This window comes from Falco peregrinus, chromosome 1 (genome assembly GCF_023634155.1).
Source record: "Falco peregrinus isolate bFalPer1 chromosome 1, bFalPer1.pri, whole genome shotgun sequence".
Classification (NCBI taxonomy): domain Eukaryota; kingdom Metazoa; phylum Chordata; class Aves; order Falconiformes; family Falconidae; genus Falco; species Falco peregrinus.
The window spans coordinates 89,022,410-89,042,844 of record NC_073721.1 but is presented as its reverse complement, the minus strand read 5'-3'; the positions used below and the strand labels follow the sequence as shown (position 1 = coordinate 89,042,844).

The following is a 20,435-nucleotide window of genomic DNA, read 5'->3' as shown; positions in this document are numbered from 1 at the left end:
GTCCTAATACTGTATTTGCACTTGAGAAATTTCTGTCCATAGTGATGCAATGCAACATTCCAAGAAACAGCAGAGAGAAAAGAAGTTAGACTAACATCTGACCCTTAATCTTCTTTCTTGAAAATTAACATCATGGTACCTTCACAAATTGAGACAGATACTGACTACACAATATATTTTACAGTTGTCTGATGCATGTGTGTTAGCAGTACTCTCAATGACTGACTGCTCTTGAAAATATTTCCAAATATTCTTTACAGACCTAGAATTTACTCTCACACTTCTACACACTTTACCTTCCAATGACAGACTTAATCTGAACTCAGACTGTCTACCAAGACTACTTAACCTATGTTTTGATGAAGAGTGTCTGTTCTCTGGGATAAATACCAGAAAGACATACCTGAGTTTAGATTAGTAATCTAATCAAGTATCCTCAAAAACAGGCCTGGCTTCAGTTGATTCTTCTTCTGGTTAGAATTTATTTTACACCAGAATAAGTCAAATGGAAAGAAAACAGTAATCTAACTCATATTTCAGTTGAGAAGGCCTGGTGCCTGGGTTATGGGCTGTATCAATCCAGTAAAGGCAGTTCAGTCTTACTTCACACAGCAGCCATGACTCCACTTCTCTTTTAAAAGAAAGGCCATCAATGGACTTAGGCAAATAGATGACAGATTTTCTACTACTGCACCCTATCTCAGAAAGAGCAATGTTGACACTGGGTCTGCTGGACAACAGATATGTTGTTTTCCTGTATGAAGGATTTCTCACTCAACCATTTGTGTGTAGTTTAGGGTTCCCTTGTACGACATCAGATGCAAAAAAGGACCATAATACCCTGAAATATCTGGCTCAGTGTATATATAGCATCCAACAGTGAGTTCAGTGCACTGCTACAAACATTGTACAGCACTCAACATATAAGTCAACCAAAAAACCTTGCCAAAGACAAACGTAATTTATTTCAGGCAACATTTTCTCTTAAGAGCAATAATAAGAAGCCGCAGTTCAAGCAAGCTCTACTGGCCTTCCATAAGCTTTCTACATCGGCACAGAGGAGTTTAAAATTAATATCTGTTATATAACCCAATCTGACAAAGTCTAATCCATGTCTAACAAAAAATTAGGCCTTGTTTAGTTTATCTTTCTCATTATCAGACTGCCAGTTCCAAGGATCCTTCCAAAAGTTGCAATGCAGTCAAAAGAGGATGGGGAAACCAAACTCAAAATGAAAAATTTCTTACATTTCCAGTCCAATTCACTGTCACTTATGTTGTCTCCCTCTACAAATACTATAATATATTAAGACATCACTGGCAAGAGATTTAATGCCATATGTAAAGAAGAAAGGAAAGAAAAATACCCCCATCCTGCAATAAGACGAAAAACAGGGCAAATAATTGCCATGCTTTTTGTTAGCATTGTCTGTTAAGATACAGCTGCAAAATCATTTCTAAATGGGAGTGTCTGCTGACAGTAGTGAATTACCTATATACCATAATCATCTGTATTACACCTCCATTCATAACCAGATTTTTAAAATCTATCAGATCTGGCCACCATGGAGCTAATTTTCTCCACAGCAGCCCCCACAGTGCCGTGCTTGTACTGGTAGCTAGAAGGGTGGTGATAACACACCAGAGTTTTGGCCACTGCTGAGCAGTGCTTGCATGGCATCAAGGCCATCTCCCCCACCTTCCGCTCCAACCCCCACCAGTAGGCTGGGGGTGGGCAAGATCTTAGGAGAGGACACAGCCAGGACAGCTGACCCAAAGGGACCAGTGGGATAGTCCACACCATATGACGTCTGACCAGCTGTAAAAGCTAAGAGAAAGGAGAAGGAAGGGAGGACATCCATTATTTACAACAGTTGTTTTCCAGAGCAACCATTATGCATACTGAAGCCCTGCTTCCTGGGAAGTGGCTGAACATCATCTGCTGATGGGAAGTAAAGAATAACTTTTGTTTTCCTTGCTTCCGTGTGCAGCTTTGTCATTGCTTTATTAAACTGCCTCCACCTTGATCTATGAGGGGTTTTTTCCATCTTATTTTCTCCCCTCTATGCTCTGCTAAGAAGAGGAGTGATAGAGCGGCTTGGTGGGCACCTGGCACCCAGCCAAGGTCAAACCACCACATTAAAATATATATTCTTATAAATGTATTATATGTAACTTTAAATCCTTCCATTCAGTAATTAGTAGATCAGATCTTCACAGAAACACAAGTGGAACCACTAGACATACACTGATTTACATTAGCTGAAGATCTGGCCTAAAAAAGGAGCCATCTAAACAAAACAGATCAGATATACTGAACCTTAGAGCCTAGCTGAACAAGCAAATCTTAATGAGACACTAATATAATTTTAAGTAATGGAAATCCTGAAGATGTGTCCTGGTGAAATGTGAGCAGGAGAAAAATCCTGGGAAACAAAATGCTGGGTGAAGCAGCAGTTCCTATGGAAACCCATGGAACAGCAGCACGTACTTGATGGCTTTCATGTGCTAGGACAAATCAAGGAGACAGCCTTTCCGTACCCTTTATCATTCAGGACATCTGTGCAATAATGGGGGTGATCTGGTTAAAATTCTCATTCTTTGTAAAGTGTGATAAAGTTAAGTCTCATCTTAGCACTGATGTCACCAGTGACACTAACGGCACTATGTAATCTGGATGCATGCGGGTGTCAAATGTACATTCCTAGGAATTCCTTTGTTAGCCAGCCTACGACTGATCTATCATTAAATTAAAGGGCTCCTAGCTCCTTTATTATCTCGAACATTTTGACTGTGTTCTGTGTGCACTGTCTGTATAGAATCTTGTATACAGGCTAACATGTCCGTGGAGACATGACTGTCCTGGAAATTAAAACCATTTCCGTTTGGTGCTGTATTAACCGTGCTATAGCTTCATGGATTCAAAACCATGCAATCTGAATCAATATTGTAGTAGCTTTGTGTGGTAAAGAGGTGAACCAATCCCTTCATTCTATTAATGACAGCAAAGAAAATAAAAATAAGCAGAAAGATATGGGGTTTTTTACTACTAGGTTTCTTAAATTACAATGCTGCTTAAGATGGGCTTAATGGTTATTGCAGTATTTAAATTCAAGAGGCTGTTGAATGATTCAGACCACATACTACCAAGGGCTGCCAATTTACACAATCAATGGGAGAAGTAGTCATCATGCCTCCAGTAGGCATCGATAGCAGATGGTCTGAATACAACCCCTATTCTTTACCATTGACTGCATAAAAACAGAAGCTGGCTGCTTTGGATAGCAGGAAATATGAATCACTTCATCAGCCTCTGAAAGAGAGACATCATAAAAGACATTTATATCCACATTAGGTGCTGTTAAGGTATGAATACATCCCAAAGTGAATACAGCGTATGGGAAGAATGCTAGGAGGAAAACCAAGCAATTATCATTTTATCTTTATGAGATGATGTAAGAGAGAATTTTGCTTACTGTGTCTATCAGGCAATTGGCTCAATGTGAAGGACAAGTGTTTACCAGCTAAATCCCACTGCCAAAACTCATCTGGCATGTTCACATTCTCAAATGAAGAGTTCAGGATTGACTAGACTGTGGGACTGTCACCCTTTGGGGCAGCCATGGGACTAAGCTATACAATGGAGCTAGGCAGAAAAATTGATTTTGTAATAAAAATAAAATTCAGTTCAATTCAACAGACAGTGATGCACATGGTATCAATCTGCATCACCAGCTGTAAGCCAGAAAAGAGGCTGGTGGTTTTTGTCGATGGTCTTGACTGCAACCAAAAAAAGAAGTATTCTGGGCTTTAAAAAAAAAATTTTTAAAAAGAATGCTAATTTCAGCTTTTTAGACTAAATTGGTTTTACTATCAAAATAAAGACCCTGAAGTGTTATTCTTCCCCACGCCAACTTCTTCCCCTAACACTGATGGCATTGTAATTGTTTTCGGAGTTATCCTAACTGCTATATAATTTCACCTGTCAGTATTATTTCTCTGTCAACTGGCAACCACTTATTTACTATGAGTAATGTACCAGTGCTCAAAAGAAAGCAAGCCCATAGTAAGCTATATGAACCTTTGACACTTTGACACCATAATGAGAGGGGAAAGAGTGAATGGAGCTGTGATGCTGGGAGCATTATGAATGGTCTACATAATGAACATCTTGCTTGAACCTTATGGAGTGCTGTTGTGCTGGTCCCCTGTCATTTATAGTTACTAAACATATGTAATGGTTAGATCATTGTAAACAATGAAAGCCCGCTACCTGCAATTAAAACTGATGGACTTCAGTAAACTGTTTTTCAAGGACAGGCTTGAAACAGTGCCAGACAGTGCCACACTTGGCATGTTGGAGGCAGAAAGATTTTTCACAAGTTTGTATCTTACTCAGATTCTCCTATGAAAAAGCTAGCTTAACTCCTACCTCAGCAATTCACAGAATGAAAGGAACAGAAATACTGTCTATGTATTCTTTGCTGGAAAATTCCATGTTTAGAGAGAATGGTCTGCAGGGACTGGTGACAGCTTACTGCCTGCCTAAATAGACAGAAACTGAGTTCTGGCCCATGATCAGCTAGCACCTCCTTCCCACACAAACTGCTCACCGGTTTCGGAGCTATGATATGAAGACAAGCACCTGGGGCAGCCTGGGACATGGTATGAAGCTCAATGGACTCGATACTTATGGGTCCCTTCCAACTCAGGATATATTCTATGATCCTCAATACATCAGCAATGATGCACAGGTCATTATCACCTTGGGAAATGTGGATTCCCAGTTTAGTTTCATAAATTTTAGTATGGGAGTCTAAAGGTATGCACCTATGGTTACAAGTGTAACTGGATTTTGATTCAAAAAATTCTTGCTTCCCCTGACATTGCTGGTACTTTCTGCAACCATGTTGGATTCGCCTCCACCCCCCATCCCCACCCCACCCTGAATTTGGGCTGAGACAGGATCGGTATGAGAATTACATAAGAGTCTCCTGTACCTGCACCAACAGCAGCAGATTCATGTCTGGTAAGGGTGACTTTAACTTGAGTGCCTGCAGTAACTCCAATATGACACTGCGCGTCAAGTAGAATTTGTCCCTTTCCTATAACAGGAAAACAGAGAATTATGAATGTCCTGAAATTCACTGACACCCACTAGTAAACCATAAAGATACTTTTTATCTAAGTTTGAGAATAAAAAAGTTACAGCAGTGTACTGGTTTCTCCTGTCTTGAAAAAAGTAGACATCATTCGTCGTTTATGTAATCCTACAGACTTGATTGAACAGACATTAATGAGGGTGATTCTCTTTTGACTTTGTATCAGGCACTATATCCAATATTTCAATATTATGCCTGTGAAATATAGACAGATGTTATAAAAGAGTTATAAAGTTTAGGCGTGCAGTGTAGTTTTCACTACGTAGGTCCATATAAAGGGAAAAGGGGAAAGCAGTTAAGGATTGACACAGGAGAACAAAACTGGCAATAGTATTCAGCATTATTCTTTCATTAAACCTGTCAGAACAGGTCTACATTTTACCATACTTTTTTTTCTGTTGTCACTCCCCTTAAAATAAGGGTGCTTGCACTAAGACAGCTTGTGCAAGTATTATTAAAGTAGCAGTACTTTTCCACTCACACAATAAAAACCATCTTGGCTACAGCTGCTACAACAGAAACATTTTAAAACACAGGGGAAAACCAGCCAATGGAGATTAGAACACAGAAGCCTAAGAATAGAGCTGTAGAGCTGAGACAGCAAGGAGGTACCAGAGATAAGACGAGCCTGTTACACATCTTACTTTGACATTCTCTGACTTTGGATGATAAGATAAAAATGTGGAACAAAAAGTCAAGAATTTTGATCAGCAGGAAGACGTACACTTTCAAATGACCATTAGAGATGAAATAATATTGTCTAAATAAGATAGCATATCCAAAGTGTGCTTAAGATTTAAAGCCTAGTATCGTCCATCTTGTAAATCTCAGGCACTTGACTGCTCACTTAACTTAAATGTGTGGAACATTTCACTCAGCCAGGGCCTCTGTTCCTCTATGACATCTATAAAATGGGATAATAAAGTTTGCCTCTTCCTCAGAGAAGTCTTGGGAGGTTTAGTTAGTGAGGGTCAGTTTGAAGGCCACATCCAGCTGAACACAGTAGCTAAAGTGCAGCTACAAAGGAATGAGTTGGAGGCGATGAATAGCTGGAAGTGAGAGTAAGCTTTGGTTGCAGCAGTCCAAGAAGCCAGTCACCAGCATTCCTCCTCAGAAAGCTAAGGTCACCACGTTGTATCTGCCCAGCATACTGCCGAACAAAGCTTACAGCAACACTGTCTCCCACAACACCCACATACCTTTTAATGAAAACAGATTTTAAATATCAGCCCCTGATTTGGGAAAAGGTGCCAAAACAACAGAATGGTATGTCTTTCACGGATGTTATGATGACAGCCTGTGAATCAAGAGAACTTACTTCAAGCTCCTAGTTTGATCTTCAATTACATGGAATGTAAGGACAGATAACACATTTAGCTGATGGAATCAGCTCCAAACTGCAGCGGTCCTTGTGTGACTACATTGCTGCAGTCTAGACAGCTAAACTCACAGGAAGCTAACACTTCAAAATTAAACTTAAAACAATAAATAAATCATTCCCTTATGGGAGCAGCAAACATTGGACCAGATCAGCTGTATTATGAAACCATTATCTGAGGGTAGAAGTGCTCGAAAGTCACACATCCCACATGTGTGAGTGGTGCTCTGGTAAGAATAACACAATATAAGAATATCCAGGAGAGGTCAGACCAGAACAAATGTCCTCAGTAACTTATCTCCAACAAGGCCAGATGCAAAAGGAAGAATAAAAACAAGGCAAGCATGTATAACTCCACTACTGCTCTCCTAGCCACCATTTTCAGCTCAGGCAACTTCTGAGCTCAGAATGGTTTCTGTGTAATTCATATCTCTCAGTGGATTTCTTTTCCATGTATGTGTCCATTGACATCCTGGATGCATGTCAACTTTCAGTACCCATAGTACTTGGCAAGGACTCACACACTGTTGAAGAACCACTCCCCTTTACTTGCTTTGCCACTGGTTCCTACAGTCTCGCTATGTTCTTGTTCTGGAAAGGCAAGAAATTACCCATCCCTGCCTGGGTCACTTGTGACCTCTCTCACATTCCCATCAGTTGTTTCAGACTGAAGAGCCCTAACTTAGTTGCTCTGTATGTGGAACTCATCCCACTGTTTGATCATTCTTGTTACCATTATCTGAACTGTCTCCAATTCTACTATATTCTGACTGGGAATGTGGAACCAGAACAGAGCACAATAGTCAAGGTGCAAACAGACCCTGATTACTTGGCTAGAATTCACCCACAAGAGTGAACCTTCCTGTAGAGGAATGAAGGTGGGTCAGTTATCATTGACAACATACAGCTGTGGGCTGGCTTCAGGGGCGGTGGGTTGGCTGATGTAGATAAGGGGCAGCTGTGGCTCGTTCTGTTCAGTGGTGGGGCAGCCAATGGAGAGAGAGCAGCCGAGGAAGAAGCAGAGAGAACATGCACCCTGGGTGAGAAGGCAGCAGAGGGACTGGCATGAAGAGTATGTTGGTATGAGATGGCAAAAGTCCTTGTTGCAGCTTGATAGTTTGGAGAGTGCTGTGACAATTGTTGACCCGTGTGAGGCCCTTCAGATTATGAGACTGAGTGTAATGAGCAGCGACAGCGGTGATGGCTGTGCTGGGGGACATTTGAAGTTTTGAACAGTGACGGCGGTGCCCAACGTAGCAGAGACAGGCAGGGATAGCCTGCGATCCAGATCATGTTGAGATAGGCGGGAAGAGCCTGGGGATCCAGATCAGATACCGGTAGAGGTGAGCCGTTGGGATCAAAGAGAAGGAAGCCTGACTGCCGTGGAGTTAAAGAGACTGAGGGTAATGGGTGATAGCGGTGAAGTACACGGCCAGACGTGGCAGCAGCCTGCAGCAGCAGCAGGTCCAGAGCAGGTCTGGCCAGACAGCGGTGATGGCTGTGCTGGGGGAAGGCGTGGGAGCGGCGCAGTGCCACAAGCGGCTCCTGCCATTGCTGCTGCTGCTCGGCCTGGTGGTATTCTTGCCAGTGTTTATGTGCTCATTGAAGGTGTCTCCAGTCGTAGAAGAAATGAGCGACCACAAGGATGTTGAGAATCTTGTTGGAACACTGAGTAATGTATTAGTGCTGTATTCTAGATCTGCTGCTGTTGAAAGCTCATTCAGGTTACTGTCCAGTGTGACCCAAGAGGTGAAAGGATGAGGTACTATAAGTTCATCAGAACCCCACTCTGAAGAAAACAAAATCCCAGATTTCAAGAAAGCGGATGAGAAGAGAGGTGATCACCTTGCAGAAGCTGAAAAGCTCAATATAAAATTGAAGAAGGGATATGTGTATAAGTTCAGGGACAAATTGTCTGGACTGTATGAAAAGTTTTTGTGAAAAAGTTGTGATGATTGTTAAATACATAAGGCATGAAATGTTAAGAAGAAAAAAAGAGTTCAAGGACAAGTTATCCAGACTGTAAGAAAAGTTTATTTGTAAAAAGTTTGTGATGATTGGTAAAAACATGAGGTATGAATTGTTAAAAAGGAGAAAGAAAAAAAAAAGAAAAAAAGATAAAGGGGGGAATTGTAGAGGAATGAAGGTGGGTTAATTATCATTGATAATATACAGCTGGCTTCAGGGGCGGTGGGTTGGCTGATGTAGATAAGGGGCAGCTGTGGCTGGTTCTGTTCAGTGGTGGGGCAGCCAATGGAGAGAGAGCAGCCAAGGAAGAGAGAGGAGGAAGAAGCAGAGAAGAGAGAACACGTGCCCTGGGTGAGGAGAGATGAGGAGAAGGCAGCAAAGGGACTGGCATGAAGAGTATGCTGGTATGAGATGGTAAAAGACCTTGTTGCAGCTTGATAGTTTGGAGAGTGCTGCGACACCTTCCAACTGTCATATGCTTTCACAGTCTTAAGACACACATAATGCAGTTCCATGCTCAGACAGCTGACAACCACATCCTGCAAAACACTGGACAGAAGTTCCTATTAGTAACTCACTACAGCAGCCTGCACATACTGGGAAAGAAGAGAGGTAAAATTCTTTCAGAAGCATTCAGCTATTTTACAGATTAACACCTATGCTACACAGGACGTAATTAGACCATACTGGATTGCTTTGTCAGAACACGGGGAAGGAAACATAACCTTCATGAATCCCAGCTTTCCTTGGCTCTAAGGATAATACAACACTGAGCTACCCTCTTTGTTAAAGAAGTGTCCTGTCTCACAATCTAAACTCTTAATGTTTAAGTACATGCAATGCAGAGGGGAGAAGCAAAATCAAGCAAAATGTTTTTTTGGCATCTGACCTCTTGCTTCCTGCACTGTAAATCAAGAGTGATGGCACTGAAGTCAATAGCCCAGAGTACCCTTCCTCTTGAAGTCTACTTATTCTTGTCATTCTGCTGGTGATAAATATGTATAAACTGTGTTTATACATATTTAAGAACTTTATACTCTGCCACAACACTGTGAATGGGTACTAGTTCCATAAGAATGAAGTCCAGGGGAGTCACATGTGTAAACCTGGCACCAAAGAGTCAAGAATACAACCTCTTTAGCCTCTGTTCAACTAAATTAACCCTCTCAAGTGTCTACATCTCTATAAAAAAATGCCTTGCAACCTCCAAACTGTGACTTGCCAGAGGTCTATGTGTAGAGCGTGAAACTACTAAATAAGTAATTTAGTAATAAGAATAGTATATTTGGTTCTTCAATGCAGTGGTATGTGATCCTGCAAGTAAGCCAGTATAAAGCAAAATTCTTTATTTTATCTTTGCTGCTACTACAGTAGAGTAGTAGCAAATCACAAATACTGAAGAACAGCCACTTCAATATTCTTTAAAGAAATTAAATAGCAAAATCATGTCATGTCCAATGCAGTGGCATTCTGATTTACTTAATAAGGGTCAACAGAATGCTAGTCAAAGGTTAAGTTTAGGTTCAAGCTGTAAGAGACAGCAAAGCCAAAAAGTGTCCATTTCTGACCTTAAGATACTTGAAAGTAAAGATTACTACAATCCACAGAAGAGATGATGCCACTCTCAACTGAGAGTTCTAAAGGTGCTGAGAAAAATCAAATTACTGACCTGGAACAGAAACTCAGACAAGGAAATATCAGACTGATGTGAGTCTTCAGGCTCCAAGACAAGAGAAACTGAGATATTCCTGCCACAGGATATTAGGAAAACTTTGGAGATAAAATAAGATTTGGAGTGGTTGTACAGCATGACCTCTACAAAGTGCATGTCAGAGTAGCTTGGTCTTTGAAAACACAAGGATCCTCCACTGCTTAGCTGAAAGCTGGTGGTTTGTTCCAGCCAGCACATTCAAAGTTGCAAAACAAGTAATTAAATCAGAATAGTTTCAATGGTTACAAATTATTTTCCTTCTGGAGTTCACTTCTATGTGGTATTCTATCACAAACAACACTCTTACTTGGCTACAGTGATTTCCACTGTAGAGAAACACAGACATCACAATGGATATTCTTTCCTAACAGCAGTCATCAATTTGATATTTCTAATGCAAAACCATTATAAGCTTTCAGAAATAACAAAGATAATGTAGTGTGGAGTTCCACTAAATTAAGCATTTTGTGGCTATGAATTGCAGACCATTCACTAATGATTCCATTTCTGAGTCACCAGGTTGTATTAAACTAAATCAAGTAGGAGATTTTACCAAGCACTATAATCCAAGCTTCCTGTGTGCAATTAAGTATGCAATATATTAACAGAACATTGAACCAGGAAGCAAGCAAGAAACGCATGATACCAGGGGCTTAATAAATTTTTTTTTGAAATAACCAAAACTGTAGAGCATGAGGGAAGTAAAACTGTTTTATTTCTGTATTTCACAATTTGCTTTAGCAGGCATATGTGAAATAGTCTTATCAGACCATGAATGCAAGAGGAGTATTTTTGCTTCAGTTTTAAATGGCACATTTTTTGTTTCAATGAAAAAAAAAAAAAAACATGTTGGACACTATTTTTCTCACTTTGCCTTGCCCAAAGCCTTAACTATAGATCTGGTAGCATTTGCTTGCTGTAATTAAACATACTGTTAGTTTCTATTTAATGCTTCAAACTATTACATCCAGTAAAAGTTTTACTTATTTTCTTGTGGTGCAGTTTTTGTGCTAGAGTTTCGTTGCTTTTATCATTTCTTCTTCACTGTTTGTCCAGCGATACTTTGTCTTACCAAGACTGAAGCAACACATGTTCCAGTTGTCCATTATCAATATAGAAAATCATGTAGCTACTTATGAGAGAATGTTTCCTGATGATTAATTACTGTTTTGACAATGTACTGAGGATGGAAAAGTGTGCACTTTAGCAGTTGAAGCAACATTCTTGTTCAGTACCTTAACAATCTACATAATGGAGCATACAGGGCCTGAGTGAAAGGTCTGATTGGTTTTTGTAGATTTTGTTGTTTAACTTCTCACCAATAGCTACAAAATGAACTTGAGTGTTAACTGAGTGTTATTTGTACACACAGCTTTCACCCAGAAATCTTACACATTTTTTAAAGGTACACACATACTTACTCTCTTTTCTACGCAGCTTACAGCCATGCACACTGAAGTGAGATACCTAATACAGGATGAAAGAGGATCTAATCTGGGAAGCTCCTGACTTGGAGTCTTCCACTTCACTTAGCTATCTGTTGCCCTCCCTAACAGCTGTGCTCTCAAAGGCATTACCAGAAATATTTAAGCTTTTACTGCACAAGTTATGTGGCTAAACTTGTGCACTAGGAAAGATATGACTGTATAGACATTTCAAGTCACGCATGAATACCAGGCATCATCTCTTCAAGAGAAAAAAAATTCCAGGTCATGAAAACACACCAAAATACTTTTCTAAGCAATGTTTTCGGCAGGTTCCCTTTATCTGTGTCTATAGTGTAAATGTGAAACTCAGTAATAATAAAAGGCACTGAATCAAAATCACTTGATTAGCCAAACTACATTAAAACTGTTGACACACCTGAAACCTGACACTGATTTAATCTTAACTTACAAACATATTACTTGAGGGAAGTAGGACTTTGTCTGTCCTATTTCCGTTATCCCTAGAAGTAGACATAGTCTTATTTTTACCTTAGTGAAGGCTCGGTAGCACAAACCACACAGTTCCACCAGGTAGGCCAGAGTGAAGACAGCATTCTGAATTACAAAGCTTAGTAACTTTGAAAAAGGCTCCAGAAGACTCTGCAATGACATGATTTAGAGTAATCAGTAACCTGTCGCTCAGCAAAACAAAATGCATTCAACTCTGAAACGCCTGAAAGGAACAGCTTTATTGTTATCTCAGAGGCTGTCTTGCTGGGATTTACACTGTTGCACTCAATGGCTATTCTATCTAGCATTTGCCTTCATGCTCGTATGAGAAATTAGAAGCAAAACATCAGAAAATAGTTTCCCCTCTGACACAGTGTTTACAAGATATAAGAGATTCTATTGTGTTTATGCAGAAAAACCTCACTGACCTCAGTGGAATTGTACTGCAGAACTTCTAAGGAAGTTCATTACTATTTTTATTATTTTTTCAAAAGAAAAGAGGAGGAAGAAAAAAGGGAAAAAAGAGACTATCAAATCTTTAAGAAGATATAAATTCACACCCACACAGGAACGTAATCTCACCCACACTTTACTGTAACCTAGATTCGTAAGCTCTTTTCATACTCCAAAGGGTGTCGGACTGCACAATTTTATGCTTATATAGAATACTTTCCTAGCTAGGTGATAACACCACATTCATAGAACGGCACAGGCTGGCTAAATCTGAGGCAACAGTTTTCTCTTCTTGGAACTTACCCTGGTGGCACTAGTGGTAGATATCTTCAACAAGCAAATCATGATTCTTAAACTAGAATCTAAAGAACACTGTGAACATATTTCAAGGCAGGAAAGAAAAGAAAAGAAAAAAAGAAAAAAAGAAAAAACCCAGAGTTAGTACCTTTCTGTACATGTCTTGCTTTTAGTGGTAGCAGCTAAGAAGAAGTTATAGGTGACGTCTAAAAAATGATCCCTGATGATTGATCTTTACTTTGCCAAAACTCGCTGATTTCTGAATACACAATCATACTCCTTCAGTGGTAACACACTACAGCATAGGCCTTGAGATCAGAAAATTTCACTAAAGGGCTAGTTTAGAAAAGTCAACTTTATACCTTTTATGACAAAAATTTCCTAGAAATATATTTTCACTGTAATAAAACTGGTTTGGAGGAAAAAAAAAAAGAGAGCGGACAAAAAAGAGTGAGTTAGCAGGACGTACACACCATCTACCTCATTTTATATTTCTGTGGTTGCCCTGGGCTATGAAGTTTTCCCTCACAACCCAAGACAGGGCTGCAATGAGTATCCCATAACATCACAAAGCCGCCTGGCAATAGCTGCTCCAGGTGCCCCTCTAAAGTCATTCCTTATGGTATAATTGACTTTTCCCCTGAGTAAATCACACAGGTGGCAGCAGTGAATGGGACTTTTCAAGGTCTATCTGCTGTCTTGCCTCTTCCCTGCTGTAAACATCTAGAACAGCCAAGAGTCATTTATGACCCTAGAGGAAAGAACAGGAGATGGAAAATTCAGGAGCAAGCCTCCCATGAATAAAAGGGAAAAAAGGTAAACACTCCATCTAAACGTTCCGTGAATGGCAGACATGCAGCTGGAACTATTAAGATTCAGTGTATTTCTCTTTATTTATTTCAATTAGATGAGATACAACAGATTGGGGTGGCTAGTACGCAAAGGGAATGGCTATTGCCTGTTTGGCTTAGTAAGTGTTGCAGGATAGTGCCTCAATTTACCAAAGCCTAAAGAGGTTTCAAGATCTGACTATTGCATAGTAGTGCCAAGGAATTTACTATTATTCATGTAATTTGGTGGTGACAGCCAATTTAAAAGACAATGTTATAAGTCACAAAGTTAGATTTTGGATTCCTCAGCTCAGGCTGAGCAACACTGCTTTGCACAGAAGAAATTTCCACTGGGCTCTTACAAGCCATAGGAAATAAAGTCAGAATAAAGGCATCAGAATAAGGGCATCAGAATCCCATGTTTACTGGAAAGACTCAGAATAAGTTTTTGCTGTGTTTACTGAAAAGACATCTGGAAATACACACATTAGGAGATAAGATTAGGAGGAGGACTCGGAAATCAGAGCCCAGTTCTTCTAGATTCAGTTTCTGCAACTATATTCTTTTTACAGCCAGAACTACAACCTGGTCAGCCAAACAGGCTAGGCTCAGTTCCCAGTAGTCTCAGTTCTCTCTGCCTGTCTGACTATTGTGTACTTTTAGCAAATTAATTAGGTGGTGTTGCTCTCCTCGGGAGTTTTATTTTCTTTTAATAGTTAAAACAAGATGGACTTTCATTGCCAAAATGCTGATTCTCTCAAATGCAGTATTCTAATCCGACAAAGACAGGGCATAGAAAGTACAGATGAAAAAAGCCAACAAAGAGGTGAAGAGTACTCTGGTCAGAGTTTTTATGATTACCCATGGAAAATATAATTAAAGGGATGGATCAGATATACAATAAATCCAGTCCTCTGGAAACATTAGTCAAAACATTAGAAAATATTCATAACAATCCGCTCTGATTTCTCTTTCACAGCTTTCCCACTGTTTGGTATATCCTGACCTATGGCAGTATAGCTCGTTTCAGATGTCCATACATCATACCTTAAGCGGCAAAACACAAGGGAGTTTAGTAAGGAAGGTCTGAAACTGATTACTAATTGTGGTCCAGAGGTTGCTGGGTGAATCCATTGGCAAGGCTTCCATAAAGGTAGCAATATTTTCCAAACAGCGTAGCATCGCACCCCCTGCTGGTAAATTCTTTTTGTTGTTTAAACCCTGGGAAACAAAACAAGAACTATAAACAAATGGACATGTGCACAAAAGGGCCCTTAAACAGTATTTGAAATGCTGAGGTTAATTTGTTCAGACAAAATACTACTTACCTCTTCTATAAGGCTACAGATAAAATTTTGTGCCAGCAATTTGAACTGTGTCTGTGACAGTTAAGTCTATTTCAGTTCCTTAAGTATTGACCAAAATATTTCGAGCCAAAAATGTTATAAGTAGAGTCCTAACTCATAACCTCCTTAGACTGGAATAGTAGTAAAAAAAAAAGCTGAACTCATAAAGTATTCATCAGGGGATTGCCCATGTTTTCCTTTGAACAGTTTTCAACAAGATATGTTCATTAATGTTCAGCAGACCATGTATGCTTTTTTGGCTTTTCTACTAGGATCAGGCCTGGAAAGATATAAGCAGTTTTAAAGTGATGTCAGTATCTTTGTATGAAGCAACCACCATGCTCTTGGAAGAGCAGGATACATGCAAGTGACTAGTGCAAGTGGGAGGATAAAAGTTACAGTAGAAACAAGCCAAGAAGGCAGTCAGTGAAAGGCAGGCAATAAATCTTTGGACTATTTAAAGAAAATGCCATCAGATACAGCGGAGAGGGAGAAGCAAAAACGTTCCTGCAAACCAAAAATTGTGCTAGGGGAAGGGATGGCCCACACTACCACTGTGTAGGACAGATCCAGGAGGTGGTCTAAGGAAAAAGAAAAAAAAAAAGACACACCAACCTATCAGTGAGAGCAAAACCCACAAGGAAAACTGTGAGGACAGTTTAATCCTGCTTCCAGGAAGGACAAAACAAAACTTCGCATTGCTTTAGGTGACACAAGTTTGAACTCTTAATGAATGAGGAGAAATTATCTAATATGCTTGATAATGCTAATAAAACTAGCACCATTAACAGAGCTGGTAGTCAACATACCTCTAACAGCTGGCTCAGAGCAGCAATGGAGCTCAGCTCACTGAAGTCCATAAGAGACGTGGCCAAGGTCCGTAAAAAGCTTCCATCTGAAATTTGAAAGACATTTTTGCACTGGCTGTCCATACGGAGGTAACTGAAAGGGTCAGAAATGCACTCAGATACCACACATTACCTTTAATATTGCTCTGGAAGAGCTGAGGGAAGATGCCATTGGGAGCCAGCTGATGGAACACACAACGGAGGAACTGCTTGGCCACACCTGCAGCATTTCCAGGGATCATCATACTGAAACGAAGGGAAGGAAAAGGAAGAAGAAAGAAATGCATTCTAGATGAAACACTTCTCGAGGCTGACTACACAGAGAAAATAAAGATGATGCTATTCTTTTTAATTATGGAAGTATTCGATCAAAAGCAGAACTGTCCTGATACCAAAAAAGAGTTCAGCATGTTGATTTTATGACTTCAGCTGGATTATGCAGAGCTGAAAGTTATGTACACATAGCTAAGGTATTTAAGTCCCAATAAATAGCTCACAGTTTTATTTGTGAGTCACCTGAGTCTGAATATAGTCCTGCTCTCTCATCGTGTATTTCAGTGATAACGGATGAGGTTCTTGGCGTTAACATAAAACACATGAAGAACAGGTCAACACACATTATTTATATATTAATTTGCCTCTTGCATTTTCCTTCAAGAGATGAAGTACTTTCTGATCACTCATAAAATGAATGGTTTCATTTAAAAAGCTGAAGTATTACCAATTTACTCATAAACTGCACATGTTAACATGTTCTACAGCTTCGCAAAATGAATTTATCCTATTCAGCATCTGATTTACACAATGAGACATCACTACCAGGGGTTCTCCATGGCCAAGGATGATTCACTTGATTCAGTGTATGGAGACAGTTTATTAAGACAAATACTGAACACAGAACAGGCTAGAAAAAGCTGCACTGAAATTATGGAAACCAGAAGGCATCTTTAAATTATGTCTGAACTTGATTTTTTACAAGTTCAATACATATGAATATGGGTTCCTGTTCACCTTCAGAACACATGACATATTTGAAACAAGTGGGAAAGGACAGGTTTTTCCTCTTACTGTCACAAACCTTAAATAAATTTTTAAAAAGTTAAATTTAATTGATTTCAGGGCTAGGGAGGATGATGCTTTAGATTAATTGTTTCATTTTGGCCAAGGTATCTTTTGCTACCATACCTTTCTGCTTGATTAGAAAAACTGGTACTTGATGCCAACCTGGAATAAAAATTAAAAAAATAAGTGAAGCTCTCACGCTTTTTTTTGTGTTTCATTTTAAAGTAAGCCAATACATCATCTTTTTTCTGAAAGAATAAAAAAGAAATTTAAAGAATATTTAAAATAACCCCATAAAGGTCTTCAGAAAAGCACATAAATTCAGTCAAATAATGTTTGCATGACATATAAACTCTGTTCAGGCTTGCAGTCTCAGAAATACTTAACAGCTCTAAAGACAAATCTACTTGCTTCCCTATACTAGCACGAAGATAATGAAGTAAAGCTATTGCCTTACATGCACATCATGGATAATTACTAACCTAGAGAGATTTGGAGAAAAAAAAAGTTTGCCAGAAGCTGCCTAATGACTGAATTCTTTCTGATTAACACACGAACATAGACTAAGCCCAAATTCTCTACTTGGCAGTCTGAAGTGAGGCTTCTACTTCCAGATTTTGACACTTAACTGGCCTAATTTCAGAAACACTAAATACCTGTGAGCTCTTATAAAGTCATATAAGAAATACTGGGTTCTCAAAAATCAGGTCATGTATTTTAGTACCTAAATATAGACTTTGAAGGCAAATATGGGCACTCAGTGATGAAAACACTGAACACAATATTAAAGCAAAATCATGCCCTTCAATATCCAGGACATGTAAATAAACAGAATTGGGGCTTATAATACCAAAGCAGCACACCTTTAATACTAAAAAGCAGTTACAAAGATGTACATTGGCAACATCTCTTACACAGAAAATACCATGCAATTTTTACTCTCATCTGCTGCGCATCAGTATTTCAGCTGGTATAAATGGATAGCTACCCAGAGGGACTTTCACAGGCTGGAGAGGTGGGCCTGTGCAAACCTCATGAAATTCAACAAGGCCAAGTGCAAGATCCTACACCTGGGTTGGGGCAACCCCCAGTATCAATGCAGGGTGGGCAGAGATTGGCTTGAGAACAGCCCTGAGGAGAAGGACTTGGTGGAACTGGTGGACCAAAAGCTCAAGGTGGCCCAGAAATGTGCACTTGCAGCCCAGAAAGCCTACTGAATCCTGGGCTGCATCAAAAGAAGCATGAACAGCAGGTCAACAGAGGTGATTCTGCTCCTCTACTCAGCTCCCACGAGACCCAACTAGATTACTGCACTCAGCTCTGGGGCCCCCAACATAACAATGACATGGAGCTGCTGGAGCAAGTCCAGAGGAGGGCCACAAAGATGATCAGAGAGCTGGAGCACCTCTCTTAGGAAGACTGGCTGAGAGAGTTGGGGTTGTCCAGCCTGGAGAGGAGAAGGCTCTGGGGAGACCTTCTAACAGCCTCCCAATACCTAAAGGGGGCCTACAAGAAAGCTGAAATAGGACCTTTTAGTAGGGCTTGTAGTGATAGAACAAGGGGGATGACTTTAAGCTGAAAGAGGGTAGATTTAGATTAGATATTAGGAAGAAATACTTTACTGTGAGGGTGGTGAGACACTGGCACAGGTTGCCCAGAGCAGCTGTGGATGCCCCATCCCTGGAAGTGTTCAAGGCCAGGCTGGATGAGGCTTTGAGCAACCTGGTCCAGTGAAAGGTGTCCCTGCCCATGGCAGGCGTTTGTAACTAGATGATCTTAAAGGTCCCTTCTAACACAAACCATTCTACGATTCTACGATATGTCTAAATGGAAAATTCATAGAGCTACACTAATTTGCTCATGATATGGCCTTCAATGTTTATCTTTGATTCATGATCCTTTTAGGGTGGATTTAGCTGTAGCTCAATCCTCAGTCAGCCTCTGTTCTGAAAACAGTGTCCTCTCTAGTCACCACTGCAAAATCCAAAAATTACTCTAAGGCAGCTCAGTCAAATGCATAAGTGTAAATCAAAATGGATGGTGATTTTCATTAATGATGCATGACATGCTGGGAATACAACATACTTTCAACAGTGCAATACTCTCAGGGGATTGAAGATTATATTCTTTTCAGTTGTCTCAGCTTAAATCAGAAAAACTGCCTGACTCCATTACTGTTAAGACGAGTCCACACTAAAATACAGCATATTAATTCTGGTGTGCAAAGCTAATTCTGGGTGAAAACAGGTCGGAAGCTACCTTCAAGCAATACAGACCTTGATTCTGGAGTAACTGTAGCATCTGCTTACATTAAAGAACATGAGGATTTCTGTAGAATGCAGTGAGAACAATCACATGCCCAATGGACATTACATTTATTTTCAAAAATCTACTGAAGCATTCAAATACAACAGCGTACAATATTTCTTCTAAAATAAATAAAAGTCCGATGCAAAGTTTTTCTCTCCTTTTGAATGCAATAATGCAAGTGTGGTTTTTATGATAAACAGAACATTTGTTTTCTAACTTCGGGAAAACTTCATGAGACATGAACTACACTTAACACTTGGGAACATCTGAAACTTTTTGAAATGTACAGCCTGTATGCATTTATCATTACCTCTCTAAATTTGTCACACAAAGGCCATGAAGCCCCATCATTACCTCCACTTTGCAGACCACAAAGCAGAACAGTAAATGGACAGTAGACAGTAAATGGATGCGTTCAAATTTGTAAATGTTAAGAACAGAAATTTTTCAAAGCTCCTCACTAACTCAAGAGCCTAAATGCCATTTTCAAACAGGACTTTGATGCTTGGAAAGCTAAATCTCACTGGATATCAATAAAATACAAATCAACAAGTCAAAAATCTTGATTCAGGAATGAGAGTATAAAGTTAAGGGCATGCCAGAGTCCTATCAATCTCTAATTGTCAGTAACTTGAACCTAGAACTTTTTCTCTTCTGAAAATCCCAATAGATGCCTATGTGTACCTGCAGGTACCCAAATAACTTTTGAAAATCTGTGTATTCTTTAGCTATTCTGAAAGGCCCTGGATTTCCTACTTCCTTGTTTCCTTTTCTAAGCATGAAAATAGTAGTTCTTTTTCTAAGAATAAAAATGCAAGAAGTCCAATTCATTCTCACCTCTGCTGGAGGTAATGACACAGCACTGCTTGCTGAAAGACAGTGACTTAGGTTATACATATGAGGCACCTGAATGCCTCTTTGCTTGTATATGCTACTTATTTTGCATGTATTGAAAGTAATTCCTTTGTGAGAAGCCTCTTACTGGACTTAGAATTTGTCAAAAATGACAGAAAACTCAGGACATTTACCAGGAATATTCATGTTGCATGCCATCTGCTGCTCTAAAACAATCAGCTGTCTCCCTCTAAAGATGCAGCATTTCCTCCTCAAAGCACAGAAAAAAGTAGCCCACTT

The 20,435-nt window shown here is 39.7% G+C and overlaps 1 protein-coding gene and 1 long non-coding RNA gene across 6 annotated transcripts in view; one reads left to right on the top strand and one right to left on the bottom strand.

Annotated features, from left to right (window-relative positions):
• The window catches only part of UNC79 (unc-79 homolog, NALCN channel complex subunit), a 118,173-nt gene that overhangs the window by 20,753 nt on the left and 76,985 nt on the right, over window positions 1-20,435 (bottom strand). For all 5 annotated transcript variants that reach the window (XM_055796057.1, XM_055796067.1, XM_055796077.1 and 2 more), the window contains 7 exons: window positions 17,115-17,153; window positions 16,063-16,175; window positions 15,891-15,976; window positions 14,783-14,956; window positions 12,912-12,980; window positions 12,195-12,305; window positions 5,000-5,104 (listed from right to left, as the gene is read on the bottom strand). In XM_055796057.1, coding sequence (XP_055652032.1) covers window positions 5,000-5,104; window positions 12,195-12,305; window positions 12,912-12,980; window positions 14,783-14,956; window positions 15,891-15,976; window positions 16,063-16,175; window positions 17,115-17,153 — 697 coding nt within the window. The remainder of the gene's footprint in view (window positions 1-4,999; window positions 5,105-12,194; window positions 12,306-12,911; window positions 12,981-14,782; window positions 14,957-15,890; window positions 15,977-16,062; window positions 16,176-17,114; window positions 17,154-20,435) is intronic.
• Window positions 1-20,435, top strand: part of LOC114013415 (uncharacterized) — a 72,058-nt gene that overhangs the window by 7,946 nt on the left and 43,677 nt on the right. The gene's annotated exons all lie outside the window — the stretch shown is intronic.